Source organism: Ctenocephalides felis, unplaced genomic scaffold, assembly GCF_003426905.1.
Source record: "Ctenocephalides felis isolate EL2017-DRISC unplaced genomic scaffold, ASM342690v1 CF-g0.4_SCAFFOLD_03571, whole genome shotgun sequence".
NCBI lineage: Eukaryota > Metazoa > Arthropoda > Insecta > Siphonaptera > Pulicidae > Ctenocephalides > Ctenocephalides felis.
Window position 1 is genome coordinate 22,164,599 of NW_020539725.1, and position 25,574 is coordinate 22,190,172.

General features: G+C 27.7%; 1 protein-coding gene across 1 annotated transcript in view; it reads left to right on the forward strand.

Annotated features, from left to right (window-relative positions):
* The window catches only part of LOC113386970 (dual oxidase-like), a 186,136-nt gene that overhangs the window by 57,608 nt on the left and 102,954 nt on the right, over positions 1-25,574 (forward strand). Inside the window, 1 exon segment of the mRNA XM_026624728.1 lies at positions 20,332-20,412. Within this exon segment, the coding sequence (XP_026480513.1) occupies positions 20,332-20,412 (81 nt within the window).

Sequence of the window (25,574 nt, forward strand, 5' to 3'; positions counted from 1 at the left end):
TTTTTGTAGATATCAATAACACATTTAGAGCTCATAAAAATGATTTAGTATTTGAAGTACGTGGATTTTGAAACCATTTCTGAGAAATTTTTAATGATATTGAAACAACTTTATTTACAAAATCACTGAAACTAAAATATTACATTGACAATAAATAGTAAAGTAATTAACTAAATTTTTAGAAATAGCAGATTTAATATTAATTTGTTAATATTATCTTCGGTCTTACTCATCTCCGCTCCGGGTGCAAGAACCTTATTACTGCTGTCTAACCGTATTATTTGTCATTCCGGGCTTTCAGACACTACTATAAATATAAGCTGACAATCTGTAAAACACCCGTCTCGTATCTACATGTTTAATGTAACTTGTACAGAGATCCAGTACTTGTTCAAACGAGCGAATTTATTGATATCCTTTTATGAATCATTGAACAATCATCGAAGACCATGAAAGTATCGAATTACTTTTAGGAAAGTTTGTTTCAATTTTATTTCATGAATAGAATTTTGTTTCATGAATAGAGCTCACTTAAGGCTAAGTGGCTAGAGCGACTAGACCTAAATCAAAAGTCTCGGTTTCGATCCCGGTTCGAAGAGCCTGATACATAGCAATATGTTTCCAAATGAAAATAACCCACATCTGACATTTCTGCTCTATTACTGAAATTGTAATAATAAAATTTAAAATACAGGGATGGGACAAATGTTAAGGTTGCTGTGGAACTAACTTAATATTAAGTCAAATTAGCTTAACAGTTTATAGGACTCTTAAGTTCTGATTGCTGTTCAAAAGAATAAGAAAAACATTAATGCTGATGAAATATTAATTATTAGCTTGAAAAATATATAGTATAGTAATATATAATATATATTACTCTCTCTACTCTTATCTCTACTTAAGAAGGTTTTAACTATTTTGATGCATATTGTTTGCCTTACTCAATGGTGCATTCAGTAAACATATCCGAAAAGATTTCTACGCAAATCTGGAGATTTACTTTGATTACGTTTTCAGTTATTTAATATATTGTTTGAACATAATTATTTGCTAATTTTCATATAGTTTCCATAATTCATATTGGTTTTTGACTATCACAATACTTCCATGTTTAACAAATGAAGTGGCCTAAAAACCGTTGACACAAAATGAACTCCATAATCTTCTCTATATCTTGTTACTAATAAGCATAATAGACATAGAGCTTCTTACTAATAAGCATAAAGTTCTCATAAATTAAGATATCGTTTAAATTTTAATTAGGATATTATATTTTTTCTGCATGTTTATATTGTTTTCGCCAAAAAGAGTTCTCACGTGTTTGAATATATTTTGGAACTCGTGCATTATTATACCGTAAGTAGAGAATGCTTTTGTGTATATTAAAATGTACGCTTCATTAAGAGGATTATAAGATTATAAATTCAACTTTTCTGCATATTATTAGTACTATATATCTTATGAGATTACTCTATAATCTGAATACATTCAAATCTAATAGATAGACAGAACAGAAGAAATCATTTTCGGGTATATTTACTGAAGTCTCTTGCTTGACTTTTTTACGATACTTTATATTTTGGTATCAAATTCTTTCTATTTTTTATATAATATAAGATCTGAAAAAAGGCTAAAAAATATGCTTATTGGAATTAATATTCGGGTTTTGATATAAAATTTCGAACTATTGCTATTTTAATATTAATTGGTTATATATTTAAATAAAAATATTTGCAATATTTTGCTTTCCAATTAGAGATGGGCTTATCATATCCGAAGCCGGATCGACTCGGATTTAACTCCGAAAAAAATGTAGAGATTTAAAATAGAAGTCATAAAATTTAATTGGTTTTGAAAAAGAACTATGCAACAAATGAATATATGGTAAAGCTGTATATATTTAAAGTTTTTAAAATTTTTAGAGTTCTTAAAATTTTATTCAATTCTCTAAGCATGCAACAGCATACTTCAAAAATGAATGTTCGGATTTCCCTAATTCAAAAATGAATATCAATATTCTCCTTGAACATTTATATGTGACATGCTTTGCAGTGGGCTGACCATTCATATTACTTGTCTTTTCACTTATATCTGTATATGTCACACACTGTCTTACTTATGGGTCTTATAGATGATAGACATTTTTCGTTAATTTGATTATATAGAACAGGAATGCTAAGGGTATTTCTATTATCATCTAAACAAACAGGCCGAAGGTAAATAATAAAATATGAAATTATACGATATATTTCTTGAGAAATAATGAGTCTTGGTATTGAAATAATTGTTAGAAAATTCCTCTAAATTGCAATTACATGTCGATTACAAAATATACCCTGAGCAATAAATAAATAATAACATGTCACGAATCAATAACGCGCGTTCAAGGAATCGCCAATAAATCCTGCTGTGTGTTAATTTAAATTTTCTATGCGAAACCCTGACATTTTCAATGTAATGATACATCTTCTCAATGATTTATTAGATCATGCTTGTGCTCGTTAATGTTCATTTAACTGTTTCAGTTGTACGATATATGCAGAGTTTTAAAGTATGATTATTCTTATAATCATCGTACTTCCTATACAACGACGGCGGTAGACAATAATTACCTGAAGGGTAAATTCTGATTTAATTTGTATAAAATCTAAAATTTGTTTTTCAACGTCTTTTGATTTGTCAAATTCGGTCGAAAATGATCCTAATCAAGTTGTATAGTTATTAATCATGTAATTCGTATTATTAATGCATTTGCGAAAAGAAACCGGGCATGTCAATTGCGATTTTCAATACATTAAAATGTAGATTATTTTTTTGCAAATACTATTTTGAAGTTTCGAAAAATTTTCATATAAATTTTAAAAATTACTGATTATATATGTTTTGATCTTATTAGTTCTCAACATGAACTACATATATGAAGAGTATCTGATCCACCGAGATGCTGCCGAACACTTTTAAAATAATACACTTTTGCGGATTTGTGCAGCGAAATAATTATTGGCTATACCAGACCATTGTAAGATGATATATTTAGTTTAAAATAAAATATTGTTTATAAAGATAAAATAATACTATGCTAAAAATTGTTAGATAATTTTTGATATGTCACTTTCTTGATTATTAAGGTTATAATGATGTTACTTATTTGAATGTATTTTTGATGTTACTTAGATGATTGTTGAGGCATTAGTTTGAGTTGATACTGATTAACAAAGATTTAATAATTTTATATCAATTTTCTAATTGGTTCATTTTTGGGTACAAGCGACTGTCTATTACATTCATTATTCAATAATGTAATGATCTGTGATTTAGTTGGGACCATGTTAAAGGAATTTAATTTCTGAGAAAGAAGGATTAATATTTAAGAGACTGTCTATGAGCAGGAATGCATTTGTAATGAAATGTAAGGTACATTTTATACTTCTTTACTTAACTCCTTTAGACCAAGATTGAGTCTCTTAGGTGTTAATACTATCTACAATTAGTATAACATTGAAGCATTTTTTTTAACACAACGTTAAATGGCACTTCGAATTTTGTAAATGCATAATAATTAGGTCATCGATAATTCTTTTCTGTTCACATAAATATGATAACTTTATGAATTAAATTATCTAATAAACCATATTTGGTGTATCGTGTATGCTATTTTTATAAAACTATGACTTGAAATTATAATATTTAACGAAGATATTAAAATATTCATATGAAGAAGGCAAAAATTCAATTATTTAACTTTTATATTAAACTAATTAAATAGAGTGAACAATACTAACTCCAAATCTTTTAGCACTTCTGCATTTAAATTCGTATTTACGTTATCAGGACACATTGCAAAAATGAAATTTATATTTAAATGTTTTCATCTGATACAATATCACCAAGATTGATGTATCTCATAAGCTCAGGATTAGTTTGTATAATTTATTACATAAGAAAATATACTTTACTTGAACGTTTTTTTATGTTTTATGTCAATTTTAAACTGCAGCTTGTTTGATTTTGATATAAATTTCCATTATCTTATCATCTTCTGATAATTGCAGTACATAAATGTACACCAACAGATACAATTTAGTTTTGCTATATTAAAGCAAAAATATTCAGAGTTAATATATTTCTTGACAATGATTGATTACGCTTTCATTTCCGCAAATGTATTTTGAATTTAAAACTTTGTCAAACGGATGAAAAGATCTAAGATACACACTAGTGGATCCATCATCACTGTTAATATAGTTTGTTTTGTATATATAATTTTTTTAAATAATTAGGTTTATTGACGACATACAAAAATGAATGCCAAGTTACGTACTTACTTCAGTATTTATCCGGCTTTCACAAGTACGGTAAATATTCCTCGTTTTTGTCAATTTTTTTTGGCCTGCGGTACGCTCAATTACTCTTATATTATACGAGCAATTTCCATTGATAAATTTACGAGGCCAAATCACGCTATCGTATTTATAGACATATAGCCGATATCGAGCTTCCGTAATATTTCTTCCAAATTCTAGTAGCTATTGCAAGTGTTTAAATGTATTTTTTTTATTCTACTAATATCTTTAAAATTATACCTTTAATACTATAACTATATATGCATTATATAGAGAAATTGCAATAGATTTTATAAGCAACTGCAATTTCATCAAGATACTATTATTACAATCAGAACTTAATAGCCTAATAATGAACTTGATGCGATGACTTCTTAATGACGTGGCTTTGTAGAGGGACAACCCAACGGTTGACCTATTTATCTCTTGCTGATAAATTTATTATTAAAACCCTGTTGAAATAACCCTAATACTGATGACAATATTGGATGCAGCAAAGCTGGGTAAAGAGCTATTTATATTTGAAAAACATTTTTTTAGAATTTTAAAATTTAAAAAATAAGTGAATTTGCCAATACTGTTCATATATGCAAAGATATAGCTTCTGCTTCGGTCTTCTTGAAATTTGTATCTCAAAAAGGTGAGACACAAATATAGAATTTGAATAATGTTCCAATTCTTGAAAATGATTCACACTGTTTATTTTACAACTCTTTTAACAAAAGATTTATACAGATTATTTCATTGTACTGAATTCAATCATCCCAACAACCAAATGTAAAGTTACGCTTATATATTGAATAAAACCTAAAATTTATTCATGTTAACTTCTTGGCATATTTTCATTACATTTTCAATAGTTTATATCTGTTTCAATGAAACATTAATCTCCAACAAGGCTCATTCATCTTTCCAAAAGTTTTACCACATTGACCAACTCTTAAATAGATTTTGTGGTTCATTTGGAAAACTAGCTGTAAGTGGAATTCTGTCTTAAGGCAATTAGGGCATCGTGCCTTAAGGCAAATTGCTGGAACTTCCAGTACCAAACATTATTTTTTTAAAAACGATTAACATTTTTGAAAAAAAATTACTTTGAAAAAATAAGATTTTTGAGAAACTATAAATTGGACAAAAAATTACTTTTTTTTGAAAAAAAAATTCTTTTAAAAAAAAAAATTTTTTTTAATTTTGTTTTTTAAAAAAAAATTTTTTTCTTTATTTTGACATATTGTGGAAGATCTGAACTTTTTTCAAAGCAATCGTACTGCTTTAACTGCATAGGGACAAAATATAAAGCGCCGCGTCGCTGTCTAACGCATAAGCATTGGTACGGAACCCATAGGAATATTAACAAAATGTATACTTATTGTTAAAATCTCTATAAAATATCTGATAATTTGATGTGCATATGTCTAATGATCATTTTGACCGCCAAATGGCTCATTTTTTTTACTTTTCCTCCATATCTCCGAAACCGCTAGACCTACCTTTATGAAAATCTTATCGATTCTTCATCTTGTCAATACAAGTGAAATGTTTTTTGAATTATTCAAAGCGGACGCTCCGTTCTCTTAAAAACTGAGTTACCGTTTTCGGCACTTTTTGCCCCGTATCTTCGGAACGGCTAGACCTGCCTTCGCCAAAAACTAATCAGCACGTCTCCTTATCAATACAAATCGAATGTTTTTTGAATTATTCAAATCGGTTGATCCGTGTTCCCGAAATCGTCGACGAAATTTGTATCCGCACATACATACACACACGTACATACATACATACATACATACATACATACATACATACACACACACACACACACACACACACACATACATCCATTTTTTCTAAGGTATGCCAAAATGTTCAGAAACCTCTGAAACGTAAAGATATATAAAAATTTTCATTTTTGATTTTTTTGCGATTACTATAACTTGCCCTACGGGAAGTTAATTATTATCTGTGAATTATACAGAAAAAGAGAAATATGCTTTATTATGTGTACTTTTGCATTGCTATTGTTGTACACCTAATTTGTTGAATAAAGCAACCATATTAGAGTATAATAGTTTTCATATAGAAGTACTTGAATTTCTTATTATTATTAATCTGAAAAAAAAACTGAACCAATTTGGCCTGTTTTTATTATTATTATTATATTTTTAACAGAAATCAGAATCATACGTCCTATGACCTGTTGGGCTGAAACTTCTCCTTACTTCGTATTTTTAGATGGTAACCCAATGGTTAATCCATCCATATCTGATGATTTTTGTTATTAGAATTAATCTAATAGGGCTGACTTTTATTGGTGCAGCAATGCCGGGCAAGGGCTATTTTCACTTGGAAACATATTGCTATCTATATTTTCAAGCGAAAATCATTATCACTGCTGCCTGACAACAGGCTGCTCGAAGTGGGTATCGAACCCGGTACCTCTGAAACAAGTCTCGTCGCTCTTAACCACTTACCTACGGGCGAGCCCAGCCTGATTTCTAAGTGTAAAAAGTTTTTTTGGAAGAATTTCTAGAGTTTTTGGAAGTAAAAGATTATGTAATCAACTATATATGAGGAATTGGTAACTAGATTGGATTATCTTGGCGTGGATATGATTAGTTTTTCACAAAAAAATATTGCCAAAATGAAATAAAAAGAATATTTTCATCTGTCGTTAAATTGCGGCAAAAAATCTATTTTGGCTCTGAAGTTTTATCACGTTTTACGAAAATCCAGAGAAAACTATGGGGCTTTCATTTTATTTATTTAATGAAAACCTTTGGTGAAATACTGCATAGATAAATGGTAAATGGTATTTAAATGGATTAGAGATATCATAAAACTATTTTAAACTAGTGGTGTATGGCATCGTGCCTTAAGGCAAGTAGCTGGAACTTCCCGTAGCTTAATGAAATATTCAAGAACTATTGAATGTTTTCAAATAGATTATTATAAATAATGTAAGTTTGATTATTCTTATTTTATAAAACTTAATCAATCGAATTTAAAATGAGAAATGTTGTCTAATATTTCTAAGTATTATATAAACTGAATTGCGAAGCTAAAATTATTTATTTGAAGGATATAAGTGATATTATTACTTTAGCTAGAATTAGAATTATAATCCGAATTATTTTTCGAAATTAAAAAAAAATAATTAAAAAAAAGAAAATTGAAATTAAAAAAAATCTTGCTACAAAAACATCATTTCGTCCATACAAGCTGATTTTTTTAAAAATAATTTAAATCGAATGCTTAGTTCTTTCAAAAACTGACTTTGCCAAAGTCTAATCATCACTTCTTCCCAACATTACAAATCGATGTTCTCTTAAAAACCTACATTTTTAGCACCAATGTTTTTGGATCATTTAAATCGGTTGATCTGTTCTCTTAAAAACCTACATTTTTAGCACTTTTTGCTCTATATCTCCAAAGCCGCTGGACCTGTGATCGTCAAAAAATAATCAGAGTATGTCTCCTCATCAATAATAATCGAATATTTTTTGAACTATTCAAATCGGATAATCCGTACGTGAATCGAAATCGTCGACGAAAAATTGTCTTCATTGTTCAGAAACCTCTGAAACGTGAAGTTATGCGAAAAATTTTATTTCCGATTTTTGGCCCATTACAATAACTTACCCTACGGGAAGTTAAAAATGGCAAATATAATTATATATTTAATAATATTAGGTTGTCAAATATCTCCCTTCCGCTTTTTTGCTATTGGTTTATAATACAAAAAGGCGGAAGGGAGATATTTGACAACCTAATATTTGAGATCGTCCACTCTAGTTACCAACTATTTATATATGGAATAATCTCTCTATTCAAAATTCACAATTCATTGCATGTTTGATATTATATACAATATCATTCATTCAAATTAAACTAAAATGCTTGATCTTCCACAAATTGAATATCACTTCATTGAGAAACATTTATTTATCTTATTCTGACTACTTCATAATGTTTTGAGTGTGCTTTCCATCAACTTCAGGATTATTATAAATATTTAAGCCAACAACATAATTCGATTCATATGAAAATATTGATAAACACCGACAAAATAAGACTCTGTTGCAATCCGTGGACCTGTATTCCGTTAATCTTGCTCGATATATCAATTTTTACTGATACCATAAATCCTATATATACGGTGTCGCAATCCAGAGCAAATTGCAACCAGTTACGGATGTTGTGGTAATATAATTTGTAAGTAAAGTTTATGCACATTGTATTAAATATTCAGCGACATACTTTTGAGAAATTTATTTTTTTATTAATCAGTTTAATATAATAATATGGCTTATTCAACGCTCAATCTGCATTCGAGTTCGAGCTTTTTACTTTGATTCATTCATATTGATTCATAATTTCATGATAAATTACAAATTAATCAATATGTAACCAATAATTGTAAAATATTTTTGAGTTGTTTTCTTGCTTTATATATTTTAAATTGATATATAGTTTTAGTAAATACACAATTCTGGCTAATAATTTTCAAATACACTTCCTCAACTTCATAACAGAAAGATCATTAGTCAAATCATTTTGAATGTTATAAACTTAATATTTGAATGCATCTTGAAAGCTTTCAAATTTATTAATTTACTAATTTTTCATTTTCTAAATATAAAACTAAAAAAAATAATTTATAGGTAAACATAAATATTTTGCTTTGAGCTTGAAGTATTGGCTTTAAGCTTTGTAATTCGCTTAATACCTATTCTTAATTTGTTCAATATTCTCAGTCTTTCTTTTTACACAATTTTTGTCTACAATTCAAGGTTAAGATATATAGTTCTATTAATATGATAAATAGTATCTTAACTTATTAAACCACCTTATGATACAAAAAAAAACTCCTTTGTATGGAAAAAAATAAAAAAAAATTATTTTGCCATGTAATAATTTAGTATCTATCAAAAAGTGACACAAATATATGATCGTATATCAAATACTCCAAGCATGAAAATTACAACTATCTCAAAGTCGTATACTATGAAATAGTTTTTCATCTAATATCTTAAATTATGTGGAATAAAAAAAACTTTATTTGGGTAAAAATTTAAAAAGTAGTGAAAGGTAGTAAAATAATATTTATTAATTAATGATGATTGATCATTAATTAATAAATATTATTTTCTGCATAACAAAACATATAAAACTCTACGTATAAACATGCATACAGACATACTATGTGCCATTTTTTATGTTTCGTATACTTTTTAAGAATTTTATTGAACAAAAAAGTATAAGTACCATGATGTGATTATTAGGGAGACTGGGTACGGTTGTGCAGAGTACGGTAGTGACAGTCGTCATAACAGTTAAATTACACTGATTTTGACATAGGGTTCAAAGGGCAAAATGTTAATATGTATGTTCAAACAAGTTTCTTCTGCTGCATTGAGTCATTGTCCTACGTTAATATAATCTGTAGAGCCTCATTGCTTTTAAAAAGTCAAAAGTAAGTTTTTTTGTTTGATTTCTTTTAATAATAACAGTTACTTATACCCAGAATATTATTTTGTTTGTCACTTTGCTGTAATTTGAAAATAAAGTAGTTAATTACCAGCAATTGGTTTATGCGTAAATAATTAGCTCAGTCATCCCGATGATTTGATTTCAAAAGTGTGAATTGGGTACGGTTGTGACAAATTTTATGGGTACGATTATGACATGTATTTCTTGTCTTTTTCGGGTGAAGATAAAAACAGATAGAAAAAAACTTACTTAATGAAACAATGCAAAGAAGAAAGTAAAGGAAAATTTAATATCAGAAAAATTTTCGCAGATTTTTTGTTAACTTTGCTAATAAATGTATATTTTGTTATATACTGTTATATTGCATTAATGCTTTGTTTAAATGATTGTGTTACATATTTCTGACAATTAAAGTCGTTATGAACCATTTTGGGGTTTATTATAGCTATTGTATTTTTTTTCACCAATGTTTATGCAAGTCATAGTCGTCTTGGGCGTGTGAACGGTTATGCCACTTGTCCTTATCTTGGATAATTTGATATATGACTCAAAAATCCATCGTATTTAACGCTTTTGCTTCGGATGTGCCATATTACGTGCAGTGTGTACGGATGTCGTCCTTGGACGACATGTTGTGTTCGCCTTTGCTTCAGTATATATTACAATGAGTTCAAATATTGAAAATTCTAGTTTTTCATCGTAATTTCTAGTTTATTAGAAGCGTAATTTTCAATTTTTCGACACATTCTTATTAATAAGCATAGATATATCTGAAAACATATCGTTGTGCCTGTTCGTTAAGTAGTGCAACTGAGCGTAGCTGAGCGGAACGCTCTTCCCGTACAGCAGCGACATTCTGCGGAAAACACTCCCGTAGCTAAAGGGTTAAGGACAAATCTCACTATGTCCACGTACAAATTACCATAAAACCTACTTTTCTTCAGATAACTGGTAAATTACCAATGTATTGCTGATCAAAAACAAAGTAGCAAAACCGTTCTCAGCCTTCACTATTATAATCAATATAAGAACAAAAGAGAAACGAAATATTAATTTACTATTAAAATTTAGGTACATGTCTAATAAGTTAAGCCCGGTGCACACGACGCCAGTTTTCATGCTGGACAGTTTTTGTTTGTTTGTTACTCTAGCAACGACATGATAAGTCATAATTTACGATCTTGCGCGACATAATTTGCGATCTGGCCTGCTAGATTTCATGCATTGACAATGGCGGTATACTCATCATAATTTCTATATAAAAACGTTGCCTTAGCAACATCGGAATTTGATTTCATAACAACTTATGTCCTCGCAAATTCCTGCGTATTTAGGAATAGAGCATGTCCTATTCGGCGAGAGATGAACTATCTCGTGGCCGATACCTTCAGTGTCCAATAGAAAGCTGTATTTTGTCACGTAAATATCAATGCGTACTTGATTCATGTACTTCGATTTTGAAAGCGTTTAGTTTTTATTTTGTAAATAGATATTTGTGTATACATAGCGGCGTGAATAAATGATTATAGTTTAGGAAAGACAGTTCAATAATTTTAAATATTCAAATTTCCGAAAAAAATTAAATATGCATTTTTTATTCAAATTTTCGTAATTTTATCTGAAATATCAAAAAATTTCAAAATTTCCAAAAAATTAAAAAAAAATCAAATCGTTTTATTTCAAAAATTTCGAAATTTGCAAAAATACTCAAAATTAAAAAAAAAATAGTGGGGTGTATGGCATCGTGCCTTAAGGCAAATTGCTGGAACTTCCCGTACACTAACGAAATGATCGAGGAATATTAAATGTTTTAAAATAGATTATTATAAATATTGTAACATTGTCTAATATTTATAAGAATTATATAAACTGAATTGGAAAGTTGACATTATTTGTGTAAAGAATATTAGAACAGAATTAAATAAAAATATGAATTATTTTCGATATACAAAAAAAAATTTTTTTTTCGAAAAAAGAAATTTTTGAAAAAAAAAATTTAAACAAGAAATTTTTTCTCCAAAATCAATTATTTCGTTAAAACAAGCAGGAAGTTCTTTAAATCATCGTTGAATGGTTTTAGATTATTCAAATCGGATGCTCCGTTCTCTCAAAAACTCGATTTATATTTTTGCACTTATTGCTCTTCATCTCTGTAATTGCTGGACCTGCCTTTGCCAAAAACTAATCAGCACATCTCAAAATTTTTGAAGAAAAAAAAACAAATATTTTTTATGTTATCGTCGATCTCCAACGGCACAAAAAAGGCCCTTCACTGCTGCAGTGATTCCGGCCTTCTACGTGGATCAAATCCAAAAAAAAAAATCGTTAAACTAGATAATATTGTCTGCCAAATTAACTACGATAAAACAGAAATCAAAAATTGATTAAATGGCGGCGTTTTTGAAAAAAAAGTTTTTGGACTGCCAAAATTCGATTTTTGATCCTATCAAAAAATCGATAGTTTATTTTACGGAGAACTATATAAAAACATGTACAAATAAAATTGATAGTGATCGGATCATTTGTTTTTGAGGAATCGCTGCAGCAAATTCGAAAAATGCTGTTTCGAGAAAAACGCGTTTAAAGATAAAATGATCGTTATACTATATACTATGTATATACTCTTTAAATGGCTGTGACTCAAAAACTATTTAAGATATCGATTTGAAATTTTGGTATGTTATTTTAAAGGTATAACCTATCGAAATATGAAAAATTGAAAATTCGACTTTTTGAAAATTTCACACTAGTTGTGCCCCCTAAACTGAAGCATTTATTATTTTTTAATTATTATTGTTTCACCTAATTCTAATCAGATGCGATACATACATGTTTTTGTTTACAATTCATACAATTCCCTGTTTGTACACTTATAAGCATTAGTGTATTTAGACCTATAAAATATAAATTGTGAAATTCACAGTGTATATTTATAATAATCTATTTGAAAATGCACGAAATTAATATTAATAATAAAATAAGTGAAAATCTGGCGCAAAATTCTTGCTCGCTAGAAATCCTTTTACGATAGAAATCATGTTACAAGGAATACTAGCGTCGTGTGCACCGGGCTTTAGTGTCTTTTGTTACGCACGTGTGGAATGATCAGAACACGGTATGTATATTATAATTCCAGACACTTGTAAGTCAGTATTCATTATTTGAAGAAGTTCAGACCAATAATATTTTTAAATAGTTCTACTTATCCGCCTACCTTCTACTTATTTATAGGCATATAATAACATGTAATAAGATAAATTTCGAAATATCGCCTCGGTTCGCCGTAGCCGTAAAAGTTCAAAGCGACCGCCCCTGGCCTGATACGCTCTGGACACTTAATTTCGCTCCAATTTTGAGACCTGTTTCGAAAGCTGAACCAGTCGATAATATCACTACATAATTCATTAGCGCGGCCGATGACAAAGCGCGGATGTTAATCGCCAAAATCTTATCCTTCTTCTTTCTCTGCCAATACTTTTGATGACAATTTATGAATAATTTAAGAATTTCGGTTATAATCGATGTCATTTATTTTATTTATTAATACGTCTCAATTTGTATCTGTCACTTCGCAATTGTTTCTGACATATCACATATGGCATCGGTACTAATTGCTTTGAACGAGATATATTTACGAATCTGATTGTTTTATAAGTAATTTCAATGTGAGAACACATTCATATTCGATGCAGGGATGAACTGTTAAGGAAAAGAGATTTTCGAATAAGAGTTAAAATGACAAAATTAAAAAAAAGACTTTACGGTTGTGCCACTTTTTTATGATCGGCAATTTTGTTAGCGATTTTGTTAATTTACTAGTTAGCTGTAATAAAGTGACCATACGTCCCGGTTTGGCCGGGACAGTCCCGGATTTCCACTTGAATCCCGGGTTTTTCTTAAAGCAATATTAGTCCCGGATTTGAATCTTTTATCCCGAATTATCCCGGGTTTTCGAAAAATACTTGATAATAATAATACAACTACTTATCAAATATCTGTAAATTCTATGTATTATTACATTACAATACGACGAGTATGCTTATGAATCGATACACTATCATATGACATTTATAATATGAATGTGAAAATTGCCAAATACAAAATTCCAAGAATGAGTTAAAATACTCTTTATAATAATAAACTCCAACTTTTATTTTTAGTTTCACAAAAATTAACTAAAATTATGAAAACTAACAAACAAGTGCTACTTGCTTCAAGTTAATTATGAAGAAATTATATACTAGACTCAATAGCAAAAATACATATATATCAAAAATATAAATGTAATATAATATTATAAGTAAAAAAGAGTATCACATAAAATTGAATAACGAAATTCTTACTAAAAGTCCACAATTCTAATTAAAAAAATAGTTTTTTTTTAAAAAGTATTACTTTTATTGTTTCTCAAATAGTATTTGTTGTTTTTTGATATATTTAGTAAAAAGACCTTCTCCTCCTGTCCCGGATTAGTGTAGTTAAAAAATGCCGTCCCAATATTGACTTAAGAAAAATATGGTTATCTTAGCTGTAATGAAAGATAAATGGTAATTCGAACATTTGTCTACGCGTGAATATTAAAATACTGCCCTCAACAACGATGAATGTCATAAAATCAAATCAAACAAGAAAAGTGCGAATGTCACAACCGTCCACAACCCTACCCTTTGCTTTTCTCTATAGTATTTTGTCTTGGTGGACTTAGATTTTTTTATCTGTTCAATCTTCACTGAAAAAGACAAGACCCACTATCATATGTCACAAACGTACCGAAGCACACTTTTGAAAATAAATGATCCTTATGACTGAGCTAAATTATCTATGCAAAAACTGATTGCTAGTAATTGAATAACTGAATACTTACGAAGTTAGTTTTGTTGAAAAAACTACTTTAAACTCTTTAAAAGCGAAATGGTCTACAGAATATGTTAATGTAGCGCGCTGACTCAATGCAATGTAAACCTGTTCGAACAAAATATACTCCAAGTTCTTTCTTTGGACCCTATCTCAAAATACGTATAAATTAGCTGTTACTACCCTACACTGGTGACTGTTATTACTGTACCCAGTCTCCCCTATACTCTTCAAGATTTTATTCATGTAATTCAACATTAGAATACCTCTCCTAAACTTATAGATACAATATAGAGAATGGTAGTTTATTTAACTTCTCAAAGAAGAACAATAATTTCGCCAAAATATACGATTTGTTTATTTGATTTTTCGAAGTTTGAAGTTATTCTTAATCGTTTGACACCAAAATTAGAAAAAGTATGCGTATGTAGACACATACGCATCAATTTCAAAAATTTAACAGCTATTCAGTGAAACTCGATAAGGGCTCACGTTGTTTATATTTAGCAAACTTAATTTGAAAAGTTGATAAATCTTAATTCTTATTGATTAAGTTGATCCTTTACAAGTATCAAATTTTTGCAACTTGCCTCAAACTTACATCTAGTTAACTTCCCGTAGGGTAAGTTATAGTAATCGCAAAAAAATCAAAAATGAAAATTTTTATATATCTTTACGTTTCAGAGGTTTCTGAACATTTTGGCATACCTTAGAAAAAATGGATGTATGTGTGTGTGTGTGTGTGTGTGTATGTATGTATGTGTGTGTATGTATGTGCGGATACAAATTTTCGTCGACGATTTCGGGAACACGGATCAACCGATTTGAATAATTCAAAAAACATTCGATTCGTATTGATAAGGAGACGTGCTGATTAGTTTTTGGCGAAGGCAGGTCTAGCCGTTCCAAAGATACGGGGCAAAAAGTGCCGAAAACGGTAACTCAGTTTTTAAGAGAACGAAGCGTCCGATTTGAATAATTCAAAAAACATTTTACTTGTATTGACAAGATGAAGAATCGATAAAATTTTCATGAAGGTAGGTCTAGCGGTTTCGGAGATATGGAGGAAAAAGTAAAAAAATGAGCCATTTGGCGGTCAAAAATGATCATTAGACATATGCACATCAAATTATCAGATATTTTATAGAGATTTTAACAATAAGTATAATTTTGGTTTACATTCCTATGGGTTCCGTACCAATGTTTACGCGTTAGACGTCGACGCGGCGCTTACGCGGTTTGATATTTCGTCTTTATGCAGTTAAAGCAGTACGATTGCTTTGAAAAGAAAGTTCAGATCTTCCACAATATGTCAAAATAAGGAAAAAAAAAATTTTTTTCAAAAAAAAAATTAAAATTTTTTTTTTTTTTTTTAAAAAAATTTTTTCCAAAAAAAAGTAATTTTTTGTCCAATTTATAGTTTCTCAAAAATCTTATTTTTTCGAAGTAAAATTTTTTCAAAAATGTTAAAAAAATAATAATTTTTGGTACGGGAAGTTCCAGCAATTTGCCTTAAGGCACGATGCCTTAATTGCCTTAAGACAGAATTCCACTTACAGCTAGTTATATTTACACTTATTGAAAATGATTTTCAGCTCAACTTTTCTTTATGTAAACAATATCTCAACCTAAAACAAAATAAATGTTTACACATGTATTATTTATAATCACGTAAATCAAACTTGCGTATAAAATAACCTCTTATTATGAGTTTTATGTATTTATAAAACAAATATTGCGTGCTTTTTATAAACGTTTAAAGTACCTATAACATAGATATCCGCAAATATTATTATTGTAATTACCTTGCTAATCATGCAACGACCTTCAGGTATTATACTCAATTTGACAAGTCAAAAGTAAAAGTAAACAGAAGCATTTTAAACAATCTTTATATGAAATATTTGAAATCTATTTGACAACAATTCGTGTCAGTAAAGTCATGAGCACCTAACGGTTTTAGCAATTATAAAAAAATATAAAAACTGGGTTATGTAAATATGAACTTGTCTACCGAGCAATTGAGTAGCTGCTTCTCGAAAGTATTTAATCACTTGAATATAAATTAATATTTTATTAATATTATTATGAAAATGAAAGGAAAAACAGTTTTAAAATATATGGCACAAAATAGCTTAACAAGCTGTTGGATGAAATGCTTTACAATTGAATATAAAATGATTTAACAAAATATAATAGGATGTAACAAAATATTTGTACTATTGTTAGGTAAATTATGTTGAAGACAAGTCTATGATATAGAATCAAAATTTCTTTATATTGGTATAAAATATTTAATTATATTATAATTATCCGGTTTTTTGTTTTATGTTTAATTCTGAAAAATAAAATATATTGAATTATCTAGGTTTTCGTGTTAGCCCACAATACTCAATCGAATTTTAAAAATTCAAAAACCGTTCGAGACATATTATTTGGAAATCGACCTGATAAGTGTTTGGTAAAGATCGACCGCGCTATTTTCTTGTAATAAATTGTTAATCTTTTTTTACGATTTTTATGATTTTTTTTTTGACTGTAGATACCATAGTCTTATAGATCATACTAAAATATTACGGCCCTGCGACAAGTCGTTTAATTTTAAAAAGTCTTCAAAGTTTGCAAAAATTAGTATCGTTTTTTGTCATTTGTCAAAATTAGACCTTTCATCGACGTTTGCTCTAAAACGCCTGAACCGATTTCATAAATTTAAAAGCCATTTGATGTATCTCAATGAGGACTACCGTTTACCGTAATTTGGAAAAAAGTATTAAAATTTTCGTCCACATTTAAGCTCATACTACCAAATCGATTTTAAAAATTGAAAAAGCGTTTAAAAGATATTGGTTGGGAATGATACTGAGTTGGGAATGAGTTTTAGGTGAAAATTTACCGAGCCGTTTTCTTGTAATTAACTGTTGAAAAAAAATTGAAACCGATTTTTATGGAATTTTTTGGGAATATATATCATGTTCCTATAGAAATTAAAGAAATATTAGGGCCTTGGTACACGCAAGTAGTTAAATTTTAAAAATTTATCAAAGTTTGAGAAAATGTGTAGTTTTTTTGACGTTTGTTTAATTTAAAATTAGTATAATGATAGAGTGTTTGGTCTTAGTGAACATATAAAACATTAAAATCCTACGGAAACTGGTTCAATTATAAAAATAATTGATTTTTGAAAATTTTAGAAAATTCTCCGAGTTAACAGGTTCGTTCATTTTCAACTATGTGTAATAAATCCACTCGGAATACTTTTAATCACTCATAAGTTTACTTATTTTTTATTGATTAAGTCGATTATTTACACATATCGGAAAGTTCATGTAACTTGCTTCAAGGTAAAATATCAAAACCAACTTTTGATTTTATGCTTCAAATGTTTTAAAATCTAATACTGTGTTTCATTGATTGAATGATGAAAATTTACTTAATAGTTTAATAAAAGCAGTTAATTAAATTTTTATGTTCAAAGTTATTAAAAAAATAATTAGCATTCAATTTTTCGTTGTTCATTAGCTAGACACGTGAAAGCAATAAAATGAACCCTGCCTCAGAAAATAAAGAAAATTATTATATATATTTTAACAAAAAAATCATTGTTGTTACAATTATCCTATTTGATAGATGTTTACGTAAGACATTAGCGAGTATAATTGTTATTTCTGAAAATGTTATTTTAATACGCTTCGTCAACGAATATTTTAACGGATGAATTCTTCTGGCTTGATATTGCATAAAAAAGTTTCTTCATTCGACATAATAAGTAATTCTGTTTAATCATCAAAACATGCTTCCTCATAACTTTAATCAACATTTCATGGTACGTATAGAATTATATACATATTAGAACAAGCGAAACATTTTAGATCCGGTAATAAAAATCTAGTGTGTCATACATCTCGTATACCATTAATTTATATTTGAAATATTCAAAGAAGTTTTGACGTGTTATGAATGCATTTTTTTATTTCAAGTTTATTACAGGTGTGACTTGCATGGCTAGATTGGTGTATGATCTCAAATAATTTATTCAATAATGTTTTTATATTAGAACATTTTGTATTGTATGAAGCAAATAAAAATTGTAACTATTTTCTCATAAATTCGTTTCTGTAGAATTTTAGACGAGTGCATATGGATAATGTACATAATGCATATAGCACATTATCCTTTTTTTTCATTATCAATTCCATATTCAAGAAAAGTTTTAAGCCATATATATCGCTTTTCTTACCTTATCCTCATCTATGCTTTAGGTTTTTTGTCAATTAAGACGAAGCATAGAGATTTGTATATTTTACTTCCTTAAACTACTTTTTAAAAAAAAAGATAAAGTTGTTTATTCAAATACGATATTTGATTAACAGGTAGGACTATTGGCATAGATCAAAACATGGATCAAAGTTGCAGAATAATAGTAAAATATTTTAGTACCTAAATTTGTCTCAAAAATCAATCTAATGCTTGTGAATTATATGTTAACAGAATTATGAAATAAAGTTAAACTTATATTTTATATAAGCACAGTATAATATTTAAAAATTATTTATCAAACATCTAATGCATTTAATTCTTTTTTTTCAAAATATCAATCAATACAAAACTTGATTTTTATTGAGCTTTTTTGTTCACCCATTTATGGGTAGAATTCTCAGGTACATACATAAAATTTTAAATAAATTTGTTCTTGGGTATTTTTTTTAACTTGAGCAGTTTCAGCCTTTTCATAAAAATATATTTTATAATAACTATAAATATTTAGCATGGATATAGACATTAGCAGTCTAAACACCTTAAGATACATTACTCGTAGCAAATTGAAAATTATGCAAGATTATCTATTGAGACATCTCCAGATCAACATTCAAATTGAGTAAACCACTATAATGAGTGAAAATAAAGGATATTACTCAACCCACATCAATGTTTTTCTTTAGTGCAATTTAAACACGATACCTAATTATTTCTTTATTGCTTATAATTTATTCTCGATTATGGTCACGTTTTTTTAAGAACAGCCTCTTATTTTATTAGTTATATTTTAAAAAATCATCGTGCCTACATATAAAAGGATATATACTTAAGAATATATCGATTTCTATCATAGTCTGATGTATTTATACAAAATGATACTTGATCGATTTCTTGGACCATCAATCGTATATTATTTTGTTATTAAGATTTTAGTAACTTGTTTTCAGGATTCTATGGTTTCTATCAAACAAATTGGGTTTGGTCAATACATATTTGCGATAACTTTCGGAAAAACATGTCTATCTACCTTTTTTTTTTATTCTTTTATTTTTAACAAGATACTTAACTGACTTCGATAGGTTTACTAAGTTTATTAAATGCGTAAATATAATTTATAATTATTATAATAAAAATAATTAAACATACTTCTTATTCGAATTGTCACTACACAATTCCTGAATATTATAAATTTGATACTTGTACTATTCACACTAATAAAAACAATGATTTTGTTGTGACTTTTTGATTAATGATTAGACAACGAGTTTTTATTCGAATATTAATATTAATAGTAGTCCTAAAAGTTCTTTTTATGTTTATTTTTTATTTGAAATTATTTTGAATAAATTATATAATAATTAACTAATTATTTTTTTTCTTATTTCAGAGAAAATCTTAAGTAATACAGAAAAACAGAGGTATGATGGCTGGTACAACAATTTGGCGCACCCTGACTGGGGATCTGTCGGTGAGTTTTTTTTTTAATATTTGTATAATTTATGTTTATGGAAAAAAATATTCAATATATTTTAGAATAAATCTTTAGAGGATTATTTTAAAAAATTAGAAAACACCGAAAAATACTTTATCGTGTCCGGTTATAAAAGTAGTAACACCAGTAGTCTACAATATCGAGGCCATTTATTGATAGACATCAGCGTTTATACAAATGTATATATATATATATATATATATATATATATATATATATGGGTTTTATGTACATAAAAATATTATATATTCTTTTTGCTATTAAAATTATTCTGCTGGTGATCTCAAAGTTTTATTCACTTTTTCACATATTCCTATTTTTTTAGTATTTCTGGAAAAAATGCTTTATAAAAACATTTATAGAGTAACTAATTCAATTAATTTAATTTATAACAAGCAATATATTTGAAGAGTAAAACTAATAATCATTTCCCAGACACCACATATAACTGCATTACAATATTTATTGCTCTTATCAAACTTTTAAATAGATATGCTACAAATAAGGTAAAATTTTGAGAAAACATTCAAATGAATTAAATAGTTACATCGTATTTTCATTAAATGGCTTTTTTATTACATCATGAAACAAAGAAAGAAGAAACTAAATTAATATAAATGAGAGAAGATTCAGTCTTCAAGTAATGGTCTTTCCATTAACAACATATTAGCAAGAATTATACCTACCAATTTTAAAATGATGTACAGTTTCAAATTTTAAGAATAAAAAGTACTTTTTTTGTTTTATAGTAATACATTTAATATTATACATTTATTTCTAGTTAATACATTTTATTTCTTTCAGTTTAATAGTAATTGTTTTGCTCAATAAATCTTTAAAATAATTATCATATTATGCAATTACAAGCAAATGTTTGAAAACAATAATTCATTTCACATGTGGTATTTACTATTATGTTTTGATATTTGAGCTGGCAAACATTATTTATCTTCATATAACATATATGTTAGCATAATACATTTATTTTCACTGTGAATAACTGCGGTTTGAAAATTGTGCATACCATATGTATTTGCACATTGTTGCAAATCTTGTATGCAATATGTATATAAGCACTGTAAATAATTCATCAGTTATTAAATAATAATCAGTTTGGAAAATACATAGTCCAAGAGTTGTTAAGAAACTGCTTACTGTTTTGATTATTTTCTAATCAAATGCAGGTTTTCGGCAAAAAAATCGATTTATTAATTATATGTTTTTGCAAAGTTTTAAGTCATTCTGAATCGTTTGATACCAAAATTGGAAAAATAATGTGTGAAATAAAATTAGACCCTTCGCCGACGTTCCATCAAAAACGGCTCTACCCAAATTAAAACAAATCCATTTGATCAGGAGAACGGTGCAAATATTCCGTACACATTTTTGCAAAAAATTTTGAACCAATTTTGAAAATTTTGAAACCATTTGGAAGATATCATTTAGGAATCGTGTTGATTAACATTTGGTGAAAAATTTCCCATCGTTTCTTTGTAATTAATTGTTGAAAATAAAATTATGACAAGTGAATTTGTTGAAATTTTGTATGATGATAGAGTTCACTTTAAAATATTATATGCCTACAAAAAGTGGTTGAGTTACAAAAATGCATTAAAATTTAGCATGTAGTAAAATTACAATTATAAAAGCTCAAGAGAATTGGAAAATGCATTATTGATTAGTAGATAGAAAACCAAAAACTTTATTTTTGATTAAAACACTTGGAAGGTTTATTCAAAAAGCTAAATTAGATATTTCCTTTGGGGGCGTCAATTAATTACATGAGTTTTTTATGGGGAAGGGGGTTGTCAACAAATAACAAAGCATTACATGGGGGAGGGAGGGATATAGTAAGATATGTTTTTTTTATTCCAAACATTATATTTTTTTTTTAATTATGATTATCTAATGTAACTAAAAATACACATAATGTTTGATGGTAGAGGGGGTAATTTTGAATATCACCATGTATCACTAAGGGGAGGAGGGTCCAAAAACCTATAAAAAATACATCACTTAATTAATGGACCCTACAATAATTAAGTCGATTATTTACGCCGAGATGTTAATTGCTTTTAGGAAAAATATCACTTACAACTAGTTATAATATTAAATTGTTCCATTTGTAACAAAGTCTTCTCAACAATAAATGCAAATTCAGCTAAAATGCGACAATAAATGCTCTTCTTTTAACCGGTGTATTTCTTGGTCTGTTTTAAGAAGTAATTAGACTAGAAGCTAAAAACCTAATAATCTTTGACAGGTTTCAATTTTCTTCTTTCTTTTGGCCGCGAATAAACTACCCTGTAGTAAAAAATTACTGTTTTATTTTGTCTATTGTATAAGTATGTCAATTTGTCCGAAAATGATAAAAAAGGAGTAAATAATAAAAATTCTATCAATCGTCTTTTAATTGCAATAAAACTGATTGAAATAACTAGTACTGCCATAGTTTCATCGATTTTAATAGAAATGATTATAAATAACAATGAATAAGTCCAAAAAAACATTACAAAACCACCCTCAAAATAATTTTTTGAAGACAAGATACGTTTTTATACTGACTACATCGACAAGACTGTGACAATGACGCTCAACATCTGACAGGATTGCGAATATGGATTTCTTCATATTATACATTTGCAGAAACATTATTAATACTAGCCAATTTTAAAATAAAGCCACTGTATTATATTGAAATCCTCAATATTATTATTCATATTATATTATACTATTTTTTAATAGTTCTCGGTGTATGTTATTGTGGTCATCTCTATGATTTATGCGGCGTCCGTGCGTCGGATAGTGAAACTGACCACAGCTAGTAATTTGAATAAAAATTTAACAGCTGTTCTATGGCAAGGTCGTACAATCGTAAGATTTACTTTCTGTTCTATTTGTATCACGACAAACTTCATTAGTTTAACATATATATGTATAATAAAATTAGATTGTTTTTAATATGAAGCTTCTTTTTTTAGAACCAAGTGCTCGATTACGAATTATTTTTACTAATTGTAAGATGACCATATTGTTGTGTTTCAAATATGAGATAAAAAATTATATAAAGCAAATACTTTTTGAAAATATAATAAAAATTAGTTGTAATTTCTTTATATACAATATTAAGCGCACCATTTTGTTTTTGACTATTAAACCAAACTTTTGGCCTTTCTCATGTTCTCAGAGATATTTGACTTTCTGTCAACCATAACTAATAAATCTCATCTCATCATAATAAATATCATCATACAAAGTTTCGTCAAAATTGTTACTTTTTTACAAAATCAAAAATTCAGACAAAAGTTTGAAAAATTAGTAAAAATTAAAATTAAAATCCGAATTATTTTCGATACACAAAAAAAATTTTTTTGGTAAAAAAAAATGAACACAGACAGAAAGTTTTTTAAATCATTCAAATCGGATGCTTTGTTCTCTCAAAAACTGCCATTTTGGCACAATTAGCTCAGTATCTCCGAAACGACTGAACCTGTCTTTGCCAAAAAATTAATCGCCGCTTCTTCTTGTCATTACAAGTTGAATGTTTTCTGGATCATTCAAATCAGATGCTACGTTCTCTCAAAAAAATCGATTTATATTTTCTGCACTTTTTGCTCCGTATCTCTGAAACGGCTAGACCTGCCGTTGCCAAAAACTAATCAGCACATTAAAGTTAATATATCAATACTTATTCTATACTAATCTAGTTATTCTAATATTTAAAAATCATTTATAAAAAACATTTATTGAAACATTTAATTATTAGGTAAAGTGCTTTTATTGCAAATACATTCTATAATAAATAAATAAATAAATAAATAAATAAATAAATATATATATAATAACAAATATAAATCCTATATTTACTATATATACATTTATATGCATGTATAAAAAACAACTACTTTAATGTTAAAAACTGCCATATCAATATTAAATACATAAATAGATAAAGATAGTGTTAATCAGATTCACTAAGCATATAAAATTAGAATAATTTCAATAATAATAAATATTAAAAATTAAATAATTTAGAGTAACTAACTAATATAGCTTTGAAGTAGAGCAAAATTGATATAAATTTATTTACACATTTATCTTATGGATTTTATTTATCAATTTTCTTATTAATATTTTAAAAAATAATTACTAGTAAAGAAATCAACAGTTCTGTCACAGTATACTTCAACTTTCTAATATTATTTTACTATAATGTATTTATTAAATCATGTAATATTTGAGCTTGGTTTGCGATCACATGTACAAACACTTAATTTTTTTTCATGTACAAAATATTTCTATAGTGTATAATTAGATGCATGATAGCTCTTGTTAGTAAATTAATGTTTATATTTAAACAAATATCTACATAAGTATTGGAAAAAAAATCTCATAATGAATTGATGATGTTAATTCCTGACAGAGTGTTCATTTATATTAATTAATTGGCGATTGAATTTGAGTTCAGCATGTCAGACTAAGTTATTTTATTATAGAACAATGATCTCATCTTAGGTTTTTGCACGATTATGAACAGTTCCATGCTTTTTTTCCAAGAATGAATATGTGAATACTTTAATCTCGTTTTTGTTGCTAAATTTAGTAAAAAATAATTATTTTTTGTCTTGACATTTAGTGGTTTGGATAGTACATAACAGATTTCCACATTTTTTTATGTTGTGTGGGAGAATGGGTACGGTTGTGCCACTTTTTTTGATCGCCAATAATTTTGTTAATTTAAGAAACAGAGAAAAAAATGTAAGAAACCAATGAATTTTTTTATATATTCAACAAGTTAAAGTAGTAGTTACCTTTAATTCAATTATACACATATGTAAATTTATTATATTATTATTGTTATATTGATATAAAACTTATTTTCGAGGGAATGGGTGCAAAAAATAAATATAAATATTTGCTAATAATTTTGTTGATTTAAACTAATATTCTTACAATATGCTTTATGTAGCCCCAAAAATTCTTTGTATTCCTATATTTTTTATACATAAAATGGATATAATTGTAAGTAAAGATAAAAAATATGTTTTCTTTGCATCTCAAAGAAAATTTGACCTATATTTATCATAACGATGGGTAATATAAAAGCGTTTTGATCTTATTCCGTAAGATCTGAATTA